Raw genomic sequence first — 14962 nt, 5'->3', positions numbered from 1 at the left:
GTTCGAAGTGAATCTTTTAGCTTGTCGAATGCGAAATCGTCGCCAGACAGCTGCCCCTGGAGCCTCTTACGATATATTTCATTCTTATCTATACTTTATCGCCAGGGTTGCTTTTCCTCTGACTCCTAAAAGCTGACCTTGAGCCTTGGTGCCTTCGGTATACGTACGTACACAGACTGACAAAAATATTCGTAGACATCATTTATAAATAGTACTAAACGCGTTATAGGTAGACTACAGATTTTTATGCAAATTTATATTTTTATAGATACAAGGGTAGAAATAAAACGTTTGTTTCGTTTAGGAAAACATTATGAAAAATACACCACTTTGCAAGTTTCGTGTATTTTTCTCCATTATATATGCACTCTGTCCATTTTTGTACCTTCAAACTTTGCATAAAAATGCATAAAAATCCCGCTGTCTGGTTATGGGGTATTTGGAAATCTCATTAACGCTGTCACGAAGCTCGATTTTCAAGCTCCATTTTCCCGAGAACCTCGACGAAACTTTATTCTATATTTTCGACTTGAATTGTTTCTTCTTTCAAGTGGAATCGCCACCTTGCTGATCGCACCGTCGCTGCTGAAACAACCTGTACAGTGGAGAGATCATACGTTATTTAACTGTTATAAAAGAGAATTCGAAAGATTAAAAATAAATATGAAAAAAACATATCGCAAAGATTATTCCCGTGTCGATTGACCGCGGTAAAACAACTGTAACGTCCGTAGTGGTGTGGCAAAAAATGAAGCAGCCAAACGTCCCTGTTTCACACCGTACAGGTCTGAAAACGTTCACGCGCGACTTTTGATCAGTGGCGTGTGTACGCGAGAGATAGCCACGAGGACGTGGATGAAAACGTTGCGCGTTGACTCGAAATTTTATACAGCTACACTGGTGGTGGAAAGAAGAGAGGTCCGGGGATAAACGCCCGAGGGCTTCCAAGCGACCCCAGGATTATAATAATTCGCGTCACTGCGTCCAATTTCAATTTACCTCTGGCCAGGCAAAGTTGTTTCGCTAACAGGACACTCGGTATCTCGAGATCATCAGCATTTTTCCGGTATTCTAAGTAGCGGGAGAGCCGATCGGGTTTCGCCGCGAAAGGGAATACGAACTTTGAATTATCCCGCTATTCGCCGTATTTCCTTTCCTTTTATTCCTCGTCATCTTTTTAGATACTTTGAGATATCGTTACCGCTGTTTCTGAACAGTACATCCATAAGATGTTCGAGCTTCTTGATTCCGATAGCTTCTTTTCTATACAACGATAAACGAAGCGGGTATTAATTGATCTCATTTGGATGAGACTTATCCGATTCTTAAAATTTAGGTACCAGAATTAAATATTAAATATTAGAGTCTTATCGAATTATAATTAGGAGATAACTAGAGCATATAGTTTTATTCGAGTTGCACCCTTTTGTTAGAATCTATAAAAATGTAAATTCGCATGGAGAGCCATAGTTTATTCATGACTTGTGGTCGTATCACAATTATGTGAAAAATTCGGAAAAGGCTGATCAGCTGACTAAAGAGAAATAAATAGAGTCAGCATATAGATCGTACAGGTTTTATTCCTTCGATTATCGTTTACAAAGATACAAATTTCCATAAAACCCGCCGTCTATGAACGATTTCGTTCCATCTTTATTAAGTCTCTCTCTCTCTCTTGTTTTCGTGGTTACTGTACGTTCTCCGATTCCAACATTTGAAAACACCTCGCGCTAGAAAAATCATAGAAATTCTACGCATAACCGACTTTCGATGTCGCGGTATATTATCACGGCAATTCGGTAGCTTTATCGTTCGATGGCAGGACAGTATCCTTTCCTTTCCGTGCCCGCCCCTACCGTGTCTCGGCCATCGAACCGTAGCACGTACGTGGGCATAAATCTGACAGTCGAAGGAATCTATGAACAAAAGTGGAGCCACTTACATGCGCGTAAAGTAAAATTTATGGAGGGTGTGGGCATATAAATGCGCGACGTATCATAAATTTCAGTGCTGGACGTGGTCGAAGCGAGACGGCGAACAATAGAATCGTGGAGAGGAAAGAAAAGAAGAGAAAGAAGAGGAGCGACGTGGGAGAGAAGAGCAGATCTCCCTCGAGTCTCGAAGGTACTAACGATATTGTTTGAGGCATTCGCGGGCACCAGGTCCGTCCTCCTCGAATTCACAAGGGGAAACAACAATTTATTTTGACGGGGCCACGGAAATACCCGAAGGACCAGTCGCAAATCACTGGCTGCACCGTTGCTTCGCCATGGGATTTCTTCTTCTTTTTCCTATATTATATAGAATCCTTGTTTTATCCTCGTCTACCCGTTACGAATCTTGGGATTGATACCGCGCTGCTACCTATCGGTATACCAGTTTGCTTGCGCAAAAGTTGCTGCTCGTATTTAAATATCGGTATCGATTTGATATTTCTGTTGAAGTATCTATCGATACTGTAGAAACGGAGTATGAATGGTGTATTTATTAACGCGTTAATAAGTACACGTATCGAAGAGGAAGTAGCGATAATTAGCGATAACGTCGATATCGACATCGGCTTTTCTAAATATTTTTTAACATTCTAGCGAGTGTTCTAGACATTTTTGAAGCAAAAGCAAGAAAGAAAGAAATCATCTTGGAATTGGTCACGATAGGAATCCCAGAAACATGGCATATCGAACACGTTAAAATTCCTTTACTATTCTTTATAACGTGCGAATTAATAGCTGTATTATTAATCGATTTAAACAATTAAGCTTTACAAGCGACTGGATATTAGCAATCTATGAGCTTACTTACGCATTTATTATCTTATTATTTATAAAGTACCTTAAAAATCTATTCTCAAATATCGGTCATAGCGTCGATATCTATTCCATTGCTATAGAATTAGATCTGTTGAAGTGGTCATTACTTCTAAGAAAACTCTACATCTGGTCTTTAGTTTTCTGAAGCACTGAAACCATCGACACCATATAGACAAAAGACTGGGACGAAGGCAGACCATAAACAGTAGATAGGCTTCAGGGCTAAAAAGTCATAGGGTAACACTGCTAGCGTGCGGATCTGGGCCAGCTCAATTATATTCTGATTTTTATTTACACTTCTGTATTAAAATATATTTTCTACCTTACAATTCATCCACGCGTTCCTTTGTATTCACACACATCTAATAACTTTAACAAGATCGTTCATACAGGTTGTCCGAAATGTTTCTTTCGTTTTATAAGGAAATAACAGACGCACAATGTTTTTTGTTTTATATTAGTTTATTGAATTATGCACGAACATAATAATAGAAATATAACGAAATACCTAATTCAATAAAATAATATAAGACAGAAATTGTTGTTCATCTATTACCATCTTATGAAACCAAAGAAACTTTTCAGACAACCTAATACAATTAGATATCGCTTAAAAAGGCATTAATATTGAATATTGATTTCGATATCTTTCGATACTTTTCTACTTGTAGGTACTTAGGTAACTGCGAATCGTTCCAATATGTATCATTACTCGTATGTATCGTGTCATTACTCGTCAGACGCTCGTGTCATTTTCTACTTGTTCCATGTTTTCTTTCGCTCTTGCCACAGGTAATTCCACGTACTTTTGACGAATCGAGGTCGGATATTATTCCCGGCTATTAATCGGCTTCTCGTGCGGCTGAAATTGAAGGGACGTGGAAATGACTCTTTTAATATTTCCTTCGACGGATATTGTGTCGCCCTCGTGTCGATCTTGCTATTTAAACTGACGAATAAATCGACAGATTAAAAAAATCGTGATCGTCGCTCCATGCATCGTCGATGAAATTCCTCTACGGTAGAATGTTTGGTTTTTCCTCGAACACGTATTATATGGTGATTTTCCGGCTAACAATAAGTAATATAGCTTTTCAATGAAAGGAAAAAGATATAGAATTTATAAACACACAGATGATTCGTTTAAATCGAACAATAAAATTCTATTACTCGCTATTGGAGGTATTGAAGAAAAGATGACCAGCAATAAAATCTAGCGATGAAATTCTTCCATGGTAGAATACTTGCTTTGTTACCAGACTAGACTATTTTTTTTTTTCTTTTTTTTTTTAACTAACGATAACAGTACAGTATTTTTAACGGAAAAAAGAAACCGTAGAATTTATAAATATACAAGTGTCGAATAATATCACGCTTAAATCCAGTGTCAAAATTACATTCGCTGCTATTGAAAATAGCAAAAAATAATCCAACCTGCATATTTTACTTTCCCTACTTTTGCAAATATATATTTTCTAATTTATCTGATATATATGAAATTTCCTCGTAACATTTTTGTATATACCCTTGTCGTAAATGTATGGACATAAGCGATCTAATCATAAATCTTCTAAAATATCCCTTGTTACTAATCAAATTCCCAGTCTAACGTCTACTCCTTCGGTTCGATAAATCTAATTCGTTTCTCCGGTAAATTCCGGTTGGAAAAAATAAAGGAAAAAATCGAGCCTGCTAGCGAAGTATGAATGAAAGCTGATTCCCGTGAAGAAATGTTTCTCACTCAGAGCTCCTTCGCCCTATATTACATCGATGGGTACCGAGCGATGATCGGTTTAGAGGAAATCGTCGGCACTTTCGTCGCCGGGTCGTTTATCCTCGTAAAAAGGTGGGAACCAATCCGAAGGTAACGGACAACTGCAGGAGTGGTGGCTATCTCCCTAAGAGGAGCTGAACTTCTCCAAGTTTTTTCCTTGCTCCGCGTTTCTCGATCGTTTGGCATTATTAAAGCCACGCCCTGGATTTCCATAGATCCCAGCGTTGAACCGCGTCATCAGATAATAGGATGAGATCGTACGTTTGCTTTGCGGTCCCTTTAAATCGAATCCTCGTTGCAAAGTAGGCCGGAAAATAGTTAAGATATCGAACGATCCACTTCAACGTTTCTCAGATTCAGCGTAAAACAAGGTTACAAGATTCGTTAATGATCGAAATCGAAGGAATATTTCTTTTTAATTTGATCGAATCGTTCGATTTTATTTCTTGTATGCCTTCTGCTTCGTATTCTCTGATCCTATCTTTCTTTATTACATTCGTTACATTCGTTGCATTACGTTTCTTATGCCCATTACCGTTTCTAGGCTACCTATACCTTAGTTACATAAGACGTATCACAGTAGCAATTTGTACATATAAATGAATAACTGGTAAGAATTATTTTATGAGACTATTGCACGACTTGCGGTATTACGTACGAAAGTTTTATGTTGATAACGGTTGAAACATTCCCTTTAGGAAAATTGATTTATTCGATAGATTGAAAGAAATATAGAATAATTTACATTAAATATAATTTTATAATATGATATAATATGTAATCTATATAAGGTACATCGCATTAGACACACTTTCTATAAAATTGTGTAAGATGGCACTGTAACTTACGTATGTACTAATTAAATATTACATGTAAGTAATATGATTTAAAGATTACATTTATTTCAACTTCGACTATGAGAGACGTTTTACGTTAGTATCAGTTGATGGAAGGAACTTGTATAATCTAATTGTTTAAAGTTCTCCTCGCATACACCAATTCATCCTCTACATTTCTAGTATTTTATCTGTTAACAAAAGGAAAACCAATTTTTACCCACTTTCTAAAGTATCGACCTCGAAGAAACCAGTGTTTCTTACGCCCTCTGCGATTTGCTACGGCAAATATAGGAATTATGTATATCATTGACCAAGGACTTTTAAGATCATAGCAGCGACGAGGTCCTGCCCTTTGTCAATGATTACGTAATTTTAAGTCCAGGATGTCACGTTAAAATTTAGTTCCAATTCTAACCACTACAAGCGTTGCAATCTTATCCTACGCTGAATCGGTAACGTTGAGAATGATATTAAAATGGTAAATGCACTCTGGAATCCCTAAAACGTGTGACCACAGACGAGGTCCTTAGTCAATAGCGTGATACAAAAATACATCAGATGTTAGGTCCAATCTGCCCTTCGTTGATATTTTTATTATCTTTTAATTACTAGAAACTACTTATCGACAGCGAAAAGATTCGTAATATTTGTAAAATTTCCAACAGAATGCGTAGCTGTTTAATCAGACCGGCGCATAGGAAAGACGGAAGAACATATGTTTAAGCAGTAGCGCATGCGCAGTCATTGCTTCCGCGACGTACCTAGCCATCTTTCCAGTCAAGCAAAAGTGATTGTTTTCAGCTTTAGTCTTATTTAACGGAACTTTTATTAATGTCAGAGCCACAGTCCGCGCTTCTACTACGAAAACAATTAGCAGGTATCCAGCAAAACCAGTATAAGTGCTAAGTGTGATCGGTGCCTCAAATTCGAGCTGAATGAAAAGCCGGAACCGTTCTCATACCCCAAACTCGTGCGATCTCATCATCGTTGTGATTCGACCCTTGAGATTGGCTTTTGTGAACATTTTTTCTGTCGAAATATCACTTTCTCGAAACCTCTGTAACCTTATGTGAACACCGATTAAGCCTTTCGTAGTCTCACGATGGCCCTGCGCCTGATTAGGGCGTGAAAATCAATACGGCTACGGAACCGTAGTGTACCTCCCATGAATAACTTTAACCTAGCATTTAATATCGCGTTTACTAGTAGTTACATCCGTGTCGGGTCTAAATTTTCTTATGAACGATTTTCATGCACGACGAAGGCCGTTTACGCTGTTACCGAAAATAATTGCAGGCAACGTTATTTATAGCATTTCGCGCGTCACCGAATACAACGCGGTTTCGACTAAAAAAAAGACAGAGAAAACCATGCCGTGCAACGACCACCGAAGGTCAATCTTCGAACCATAACTACTGTATTACTTCTAAGGCAACGAATGAAACAATGAAATTCCTGAAAATTTGCTTCTACCATTTATCGTGATTTCATTCTTCTTTGTTAATTAATCTTTATCGTTGAATTTTACATGGAATATCATGTCACCTTTGTCTCGCTAACCCCGTGGATATATGACGGTTACTTTGTGCGTTTCAATTTGACCTAACCTAAACAACACTGAATAACAAAAGTATGCTTTTGATTTATCCAGACCAATGTTTCTTTGTGCTGTCGATTTTTTTCAATATTTTTATTATCGATTCAAAGTATGATCAATCGTATTTATTTTTTCTAGTGTAATATTCTAGTGTTAATATTTCTAGTGTTTTAATACTATTTTATTGTTCTGCATTTTAGATATATGAAATTCTTATTAATCAAAAATATTTTTCAAGTTCAATTTCATGAAGAAATTATTTAAAAATACAAAAACTTGATTTAAATTTTCTTCTCTTCTATAGAATTAAATAAAAACCCAGTAGAAGGGTTTTCAGCAGGCCTCATAGACGACAATGACATATATCAGTGGGAAGTACTCATTATTGGACCTCCAGACACATTATAGTAAGATACTAATTTGTTTATTTTATAATATATAATATCATATATACATATGTACATATCATACATATTTTTACAAATATCTTTTTACATTTTAGTGAAGGTGGGTTTTTCAAAGCACACTTACAGTTTCCAAAAGAATATCCACTTAGGCCACCAAGAATGAAGTTCATAACAGAAATATGGCATCCAAACAGTAAGACTTTTTCTTTAACAGTAACATTTTTATATATATTATATAACAAAATAAAAATTGTAATGTAATTTTATATTTATAGTCGAAAAGAATGGTAATGTATGCATATCGATTTTACATGAACCTGGAGATGATAAGTGGGGCTATGAAAAAGCATCAGAACGGTGGTTACCAGTTCACACAGTTGAGACTATTCTCATAAGTGTTATTAGTATGCTTGCAGATCCTAATGATGAAAGTCCTGCTAATGTGGATGCTGCCGTAAGTAATATTCTGTATTGTACAAATTTAGATTACTATATCGTTTCGACTGTTTTTACTGATATTAATTGCAATACTATAGAAAGAGTGGAGGGAAAGCTATGCAGAATTCAAGAGAAAGGTGGCGAGGTGTGTCAGAAAAAGCCAAGAGGAGTGTTTGTAGGAGATGAACAATTATTCAAATGGAAAGACTTATTTAATTCTGGTAAGTTCTATAACGTTTTTACCAATTAAATTATTCAACAAAATAATATATAATAATGAGTGTGTTTGAATAAACTTTTTTCTTATTTCTCCCTAGGGAAGCCGTAAGCACTGTAAGAAAAAAACCGATGCTCAGCATTAAGTTAATGGACAACAGTGCCACTAAAAACGGATATAGCCTGACCCATTCTTAAGCAGAAAAAGGGAGGCAGAGTATGTGTGACAATAAAAGATAAAATCACACATCTCTATGAAGTTTATACCACCGCCACTGACGTACCATCCATTGATACGAAGAACATAAAGGAAATACACGCAGCTCACCTTTTACATAATAAACAACTAAAAAACTAATTTACACATATACATAATGCAAAAAAATTATCTGTACGATTATTACCTTAATATTGATAGTTATAAACTTAACTTCCCTGTTCCTCCTGCTCAAGAGTTAGCCCTACCCTTTATACCTAAAAGCCTGTAATTTAAAATGTTTACGTTTATTATTGAATAATAATTCCTTAGTGGCGTTTCGTATTTTCTTACTTTCGTAAATATACATAAATAAATTTTTGTAAAGTCAAATACACGGTATATGTTTATATATATATACATAAATATATATATATAATATATGTGTGTATATATATATATATATGTATGCTACAATCGTTAAATGTAATGCCAGTAAAAAATGGAAACGAAATATATGTGAATCAATTGTGACATCACGGTAAACATATGTCGATTAAGCTGTACAATCACGGCTATGTAAAGAAATGTGAAATTTCCGTTGAACCGTAAGTTGCCAAAATAACGAATTCTAATTAAAGTGATAATAATGCTAATAACAATATTATTATTAGAGATATATCATTAATTACAACTAGTAAATTTACCATAAAATTTCGTACATGCTTACAAAAACTATACATATTTCAACCAGTGCCAGTTTGTGAAGTGATTGTTAAGATTTACCTTTTTATTATATCTAAACTTGCGGTTCGAAGTCATAAAAACATTCAAATTTTTTATCCGACTATATATAATTTCGTACTGTCAATTAAATTCTACAATATGAAAAATGTTTATTGTATTCCTAGAACCTGCATTCTACTTATGTCATCTAGTATGAAAAGATATTTTTATTATCTACCACTGAAGCAAATTGCTTTTTTCTATACTGTGATTAATTGTTTGCTTATGTGTAATAAATAATAACACCTTATTTTTAATAGATTACAACTTATTTGATTTCATGGATTATCTTTTTTCTTCAATTCATTATTATTTTTATATTTTGTTTTATACAATAAAAATTTACATACGCATTGTTATTGTACATATTAACAATACTGAATTTTTAATTACCAAAAAGTTAATACTTATTTATAAGAACTACGAAATTAAATAACAAAGTAATGTACAATAGACAATTCAGGATATTATTTTAATAAAAAAATAACTGATAGAAAATATAGATAATACATTATAATTGTTCAATTACACATTTTTCAATGTCATAAATATTAATGATGTAATTATCTCTTTTTAATTGTATAAAATATTATTGACATGTATTAGTATTTGACTTTAATATATATTTACATGTACGTAATGTTCAATGAAAAATTCATTAGATAATTGAAAGTTTCTCCATGATTTTATGGATTATACGTGTAATCACAATACATTTATAATGTGTAAACACATTTATAATTCGATTTATAAAATGAATAAAGCACGTATGTAAAAATTTCTGACAAAAAATTTATGATAAAGGCGTCTATAGCTCTATTAATGCTAAAATATGTATATTGAATCTTAAAAATTAATTATACCTGATTATACATAAATAGACGTAGTAGATACCTAATTTATCGACATAAAAGATTCAAATTTCTACCTACAAACTTACAATGTACTTCAAATTCATTGTCGGAGCCGCAGTTTCACGTGTTTGTTTATGCTGTGAGTTACGTTTTTACGTTATGGATTATTGCTGTGCAGTCGTAATTTAATTTTGTTGTACTTAATTCTGTGAAGAGAGTAATGAAATATTTTCAAAATTAATGTTTGTAAATTTCTGACATAAACTTAATATTGTTTTAAAATACCATTTTCTACAGAATTACGATCAAACACTAATATTATAATTGATTTTGTTTATATTTAATTTCTTCTTAATTTTATTATTTTTCGTTATCTAAAACCTTGACGTAGTTTAAAAATATTTTTGGTTTGAATTGAACCAAGTAATTTATAACTATGAATGATGAACAAATTGTTTTGACATTACCTGCTACACAAAGTGTGGATGCAATATATTTGACTCCACAAGAGTCATCACAAGAGAAAACCATGACTGTATGGGGCAGATTATGTCCTATCAAATTACCTTTTAAGACAATGGGTAAGAATATATACTTATTTAATATTATGCATTATGTGCAAGTTTATATAATTTATAATATATGATATATATTACGTTACCTATGTTAATTTCATTTACTTTCGTAGAAATGACCAAAGATGTTTATACTCTTGGTCGAGCAGAATCCTGTGATATTTGTGTTACTAGCAATGAATTAAAGCCAAAATGGCTTAGCGTAATGAGTAAGATACACTTTAAAATAACTAGAGAATATATTGATAATGATAATGATGCCATAGTATATTTAGAAGACTTAAGCCAAAATGGAACTTTTGTTAATAAAAAAAAAATAGGCCGTGGGAATAAGATAATACTTGAAAGCAACGATATAATATCTTTAGCACAACCTATAGTCACTGGTAAATAAATTATATCTTATAATAAGCATGTATATATTATACACAAATCTCACATTTTATTTACACTATATAATACAATATTTGTTACAGTTTATATATTCATGAGTACAACAGCATGTGAAAGCAACAATCTTCCTCCAGAACTCAAAGATAAATATAAAGTGTCATGTAAATTAGGATCTGGGGCATGTGGAGAAGTGAATATGGTATTTAATAAAATAGGTTGTCAAAAATTTGCTATGAAAACTATTCTGAAAATAGGTGACACAACGAATGGACAAAAACATCCGTTAAATGATCCTGAGAAAATTATGAATGAAGTTAAAATATTAAAAGCCTTGAAACATGTAAGTGAATATATAAATTGCTAAACTGATATAGAATGTATTAATATGTACTTTATTCTTTAGCCTTGCATAATTCGAATGGTAGAAATTGTAGATACCCCAAAAGCAGTATATATAGTTTTGGAATTAATGGAAGGTGGTGAACTTTTTGAAAGAATAAGAAGCAGAGGAAGATTATCAGAAAAACATGCAAAATTGATTTTTTATCAAGTTGTATTAGCTGTTAGTTATCTACATGATTGTGGTATAACTCATAGAGATTTGAAGGTATGCGTTTTTCTTAAATATCTGTGATATTTTGGTTTAAATATAAATAGTGAACAAACATTCTTTGGTCACATTTACAGCCAGAAAACATATTATTAGCTAATAATTCGGATGTTACATTAGCAAAGGTATCAGACTTTGGTTTATCAAAGTTAGTTGATGCACAAACTATGATGAAGACATTTTGTGGAACCCCTATGTATGTTGCACCTGAGATATTGTCTACTATTGGACGTGGTTCTTACACGAATCAAGTATGTATATGTAAGAAATATCTGGAAGAAATAAGATGTTCCATATTTTTTAATTTGACTAGGTTGATGTATGGAGTTTGGGAGTAATATTGTATGCTTGTTTAAGTGGTTCAGTACCTTTTAATTGTTACGACAAGAATATGAGTTTGCAGGATCAAATAAAGTGTGGACGTTATGGTTTTCCTCCTTCCAAATTTGGACATATAACAAACAAAGCTATAGATCTGGTATAGTAATATTTGATGAAATATTATTGTAAGGTACACGAATAGAAATAATTCTATTTTCTAGTAATGCGATCTTTTTTAGATTAAGAGTATGATGACAGTAAATCCGAGAAAAAGGATTACAATCAAACAAGTTCTATTACATCCTTGGTTACAAGATCGCGAACTTCGAGAGACTATTGATACGTTATTATCGAAAGAAAATGACGAAAACTTAGCGCCGCAAAGTATTTCCACTAACATTCAATACAAGAATGAACAGCATCAAAATTTAATTAAAAGAGCGAGGTTACATTTATAATGATGTTACTTCCCTCTAGTTCTAGATAATATCATTATTTCAAAAATCATTGATCTCTAATCTATTTGTTCTATTTATTATTTATCATATAAATTGACTAATTAGTCGACAAAAGTTAGTCCACATTTATACATAATATGAAAGACTAACTTCAATTATTTTCATTAGGTTAATAAGGAAGATCAAATTAAAATAATATTTTAAATTGATTTAATTTTCAAGTACATAGTTATAATATAAATAAAATTAATTTAATAATAAAATTAAAAATATAATAGAGAAACTTTGTAACTGATATGCACCAAAACATTGTACAAATAATAGCTATAAGAAATTATTTTCATGTTTTATATTTTTTTTACGCTTGTAATTATTAAAAATTTATTAAATATATTACTTATTTTCTACTAAAATTTCCGTACGTGTTAATATAAAAAGAAATTTCATTTTCTCGTGAAATCTTATCTTGATAATTTTTCATTGGAAAACAAATAAAACCTTATATGTAATAAGAAATACCGGTTTATATACAATTACAAATCGTATCAAGAATAATGTTTCATTAATCATGTTTTCCTTTTTCCATCTATTCCTCTCTGCATTGGTACTGTCCTTCGCCGTTACATGGATTTGGAAGTGGAGTTTCCATTTCTGGCCGGTCCTTTTTCGTTAGTCCCGCTAACAATCGTTTTATTTGAGCTATTGCTTTTCCGGGATTTAAAGCCTTGAAAGAATTAGCCACATAATAATAATATATAAGTTATTAACAATATTTCAATTTCTACTCTTTATATAACGTTGTGCACGTCATACCTTCGGACAAGTTTTTGTACAATTGAAAATAGTATGACATCGATATACGGAATAAAAATCACGTAATTTACTAAGTCTTTCTTTATGCCCCATGTCACGTGAATCTATTATCCACCTATAAGCCTGCATATGATAAAAATATTTCATGCTATATTGAATATTATGTATAGGACATTCTTTTCTATAACGAATAATTCATGTACCTGCAGAAGAGTTGCAGGCCCTAAAAACTTATCACCAAGCCACCAATACGGTGGACAAGAATAAGTACAACATCCACAGAGGATGCACTCGTATAAACCATTAAGTTTATCTCTATCTTTTGGACTTTGTAGGATTTGTCGTAAACCGAGAAAATTGTCTTCTCCGGGACGTTTTAAAAATGGTTCAATATGCTGGTATTGTTTCAGGAATTGTTCCATATCCGTTACCAAGTCTCTGATTACGTATGAATGCGGTAAAGGATATATGACTATAGGTTTTGGCGATTCCTTCACTTTTCTAAGAATAAAAAGATAGGATACTATACGGCTTTAGGATAAAAAAATATTATGAACTATTTACTTTACTTCATCTGACAATGAGTGTTACAATTTTTTGAATAATTATTATGATTCAGGCAGATATGAGTAATGTATGTATACTATCGTTATGAAACAACAAAAAAAGGTATTTTTCTTGCATTACGTGATGCAAGCCAAGGTATTAACACCATTTATATTCATCGAACAACTTCCGCAAATTCCCTCGCGACAGGATCTTCGATAGGATAACGTGGGATCATGTTCTGCTTTTATTAATGCCAATACATCTAATACCATGGTGCCGCATTTATTTAAATCCACACTGAATTGTTGCATGAAAGGTTTTACGTTTGGTTTTTCAGGATTCCAACGATATACTCGAACAGTCTGCAGTCTGGGCTTTTCCGGTACCTTCCGATCCTAAATATGGATTAATGATAAGAAGGAAGGAAATTGTATAATTCAATGCGTAATAAAATTTATGAAATGAAAAAAGAAATACAGAGGAAATGAGAAAAGTTTTTATTAATAAATATGAATTTTTAATATAACTGTAACATTTATGGTTGCTAACTTCTGGAGGTGTTTTGCATTCTTTCATAACGGCGATTTCGGCGTTAAGTATGTTTTCTGTCTCAGATGGTTGCTTTTCTGCCTTTCCTGCACTGGACAAAAATCTATGGCTTGAAAAACGACTGTTTTGACGCGTGCCTCGTCGAAGAGATACAATTGTACAAAACCAAAATCGGCTCGCATGACTGATAATATTGAAGTTGAACATTGTACTTGTAGAAGTTTTATGAAAAACCTTTTATAAGTATCACCTGAGACTATAAAGGCATATTTCGTTTTTCTAATCTTTTTATCATTTTGTTTTGTAGTGACAGTGTAATTCTTAGGTAAAATAGAAACAAAATATCATCATTCGAAAGAACTTCATAGTTGTTCTTTGACGATTTATGTTCACATTAAGAGAAAGAAATTATTATATTATACGCATAATTTATATAATGCTGGATAATATAGAAATAATGAAATAAAAATAGCAATATCGTATGTTTTTGAATTAAAGTTAGATCCAATATACACATGAATTATATAAAAATTATAAGATTACAAGTATGCAATCATACGATTACAAATTCACAATAATTCGTGAAAACAAATGATAATATTTTATTGACGTACAACGTTTGATATGGATATGCAACGCCAAGGTTTGTTGATTTTGCAGTACCGCAATTTATGACATAAAGTTATATTCATACATAGATGATCATTTATGCAATATTCATATGTTTTTATTTACTAAAAGTATAATTATTAAATAATAATATTATTAAAATACCTA

At 32.6% G+C, this 14962-nt stretch overlaps 3 protein-coding genes and 1 long non-coding RNA gene across 4 annotated transcripts in view; 3 read left to right on the top strand and 1 right to left on the bottom strand.

The window, feature by feature from the left end:
- Nucleotides 1-4070, top strand: part of LOC139985935 (uncharacterized) — a 78324-nt gene extending 74254 nt beyond the window's left edge. The window contains exon 4 of the long non-coding RNA XR_011799525.1: nt 3993-4070. This is a non-coding gene — a long non-coding RNA (uncharacterized lncRNA). The remainder of the gene's footprint in view (nt 1-3992) is intronic.
- Nucleotides 4071-6141: 2071 nt separating this feature from the next.
- On the top strand, nt 6142-8622 carry Ube2g1 (ubiquitin-conjugating enzyme E2G 1). The gene is made up of 6 exons (XM_071999874.1): nt 6142-6300; nt 7325-7427; nt 7523-7620; nt 7703-7881; nt 7964-8086; nt 8183-8622. The coding sequence occupies exons 1-5, from the start codon at nt 6255-6257 to the stop codon at nt 8042-8044; spliced, it is 507 nt and encodes a 168-aa protein (XP_071855975.1). The 5' UTR covers nt 6142-6254; the 3' UTR covers nt 8045-8086; nt 8183-8622.
- Nucleotides 8623-9733: 1111 nt separating this feature from the next.
- Nucleotides 9734-12597, top strand: LOC139985430 (ovarian-specific serine/threonine-protein kinase Lok). The gene is made up of 7 exons (XM_071999854.1): nt 9734-10498; nt 10606-10878; nt 10969-11225; nt 11289-11492; nt 11573-11746; nt 11809-11973; nt 12056-12597. The coding sequence occupies exons 1-7, from the start codon at nt 10354-10356 to the stop codon at nt 12272-12274; spliced, it is 1437 nt and encodes a 478-aa protein (XP_071855955.1). The 5' UTR covers nt 9734-10353; the 3' UTR covers nt 12275-12597.
- A 186-nt stretch (nt 12598-12783) lies between these two features.
- On the bottom strand, nt 12784-14806 carry LOC139985436 (succinate dehydrogenase [ubiquinone] iron-sulfur subunit). Its single transcript, XM_071999868.1, has 5 exons — nt 14186-14806; nt 13775-14031; nt 13291-13588; nt 13088-13210; nt 12784-12998 (listed from the first exon to the last, which is right to left on the bottom strand). The coding sequence occupies exons 1-5, from the start codon at nt 14390-14392 to the stop codon at nt 12861-12863; spliced, it is 1023 nt and encodes a 340-aa protein (XP_071855969.1). The 5' UTR covers nt 14393-14806; the 3' UTR covers nt 12784-12860.
- Between the last annotated feature and the right edge of the window lie 156 nt (nt 14807-14962).

Source organism: Bombus fervidus, chromosome 3, assembly GCF_041682495.2.
Source record: "Bombus fervidus isolate BK054 chromosome 3, iyBomFerv1, whole genome shotgun sequence".
Taxonomy (NCBI): Eukaryota; Metazoa; Arthropoda; class Insecta; order Hymenoptera; family Apidae; genus Bombus; species Bombus fervidus.
Note: the sequence above shows the minus strand (reverse complement) of the source record. Positions and strands in the feature narration are given on the sequence as shown.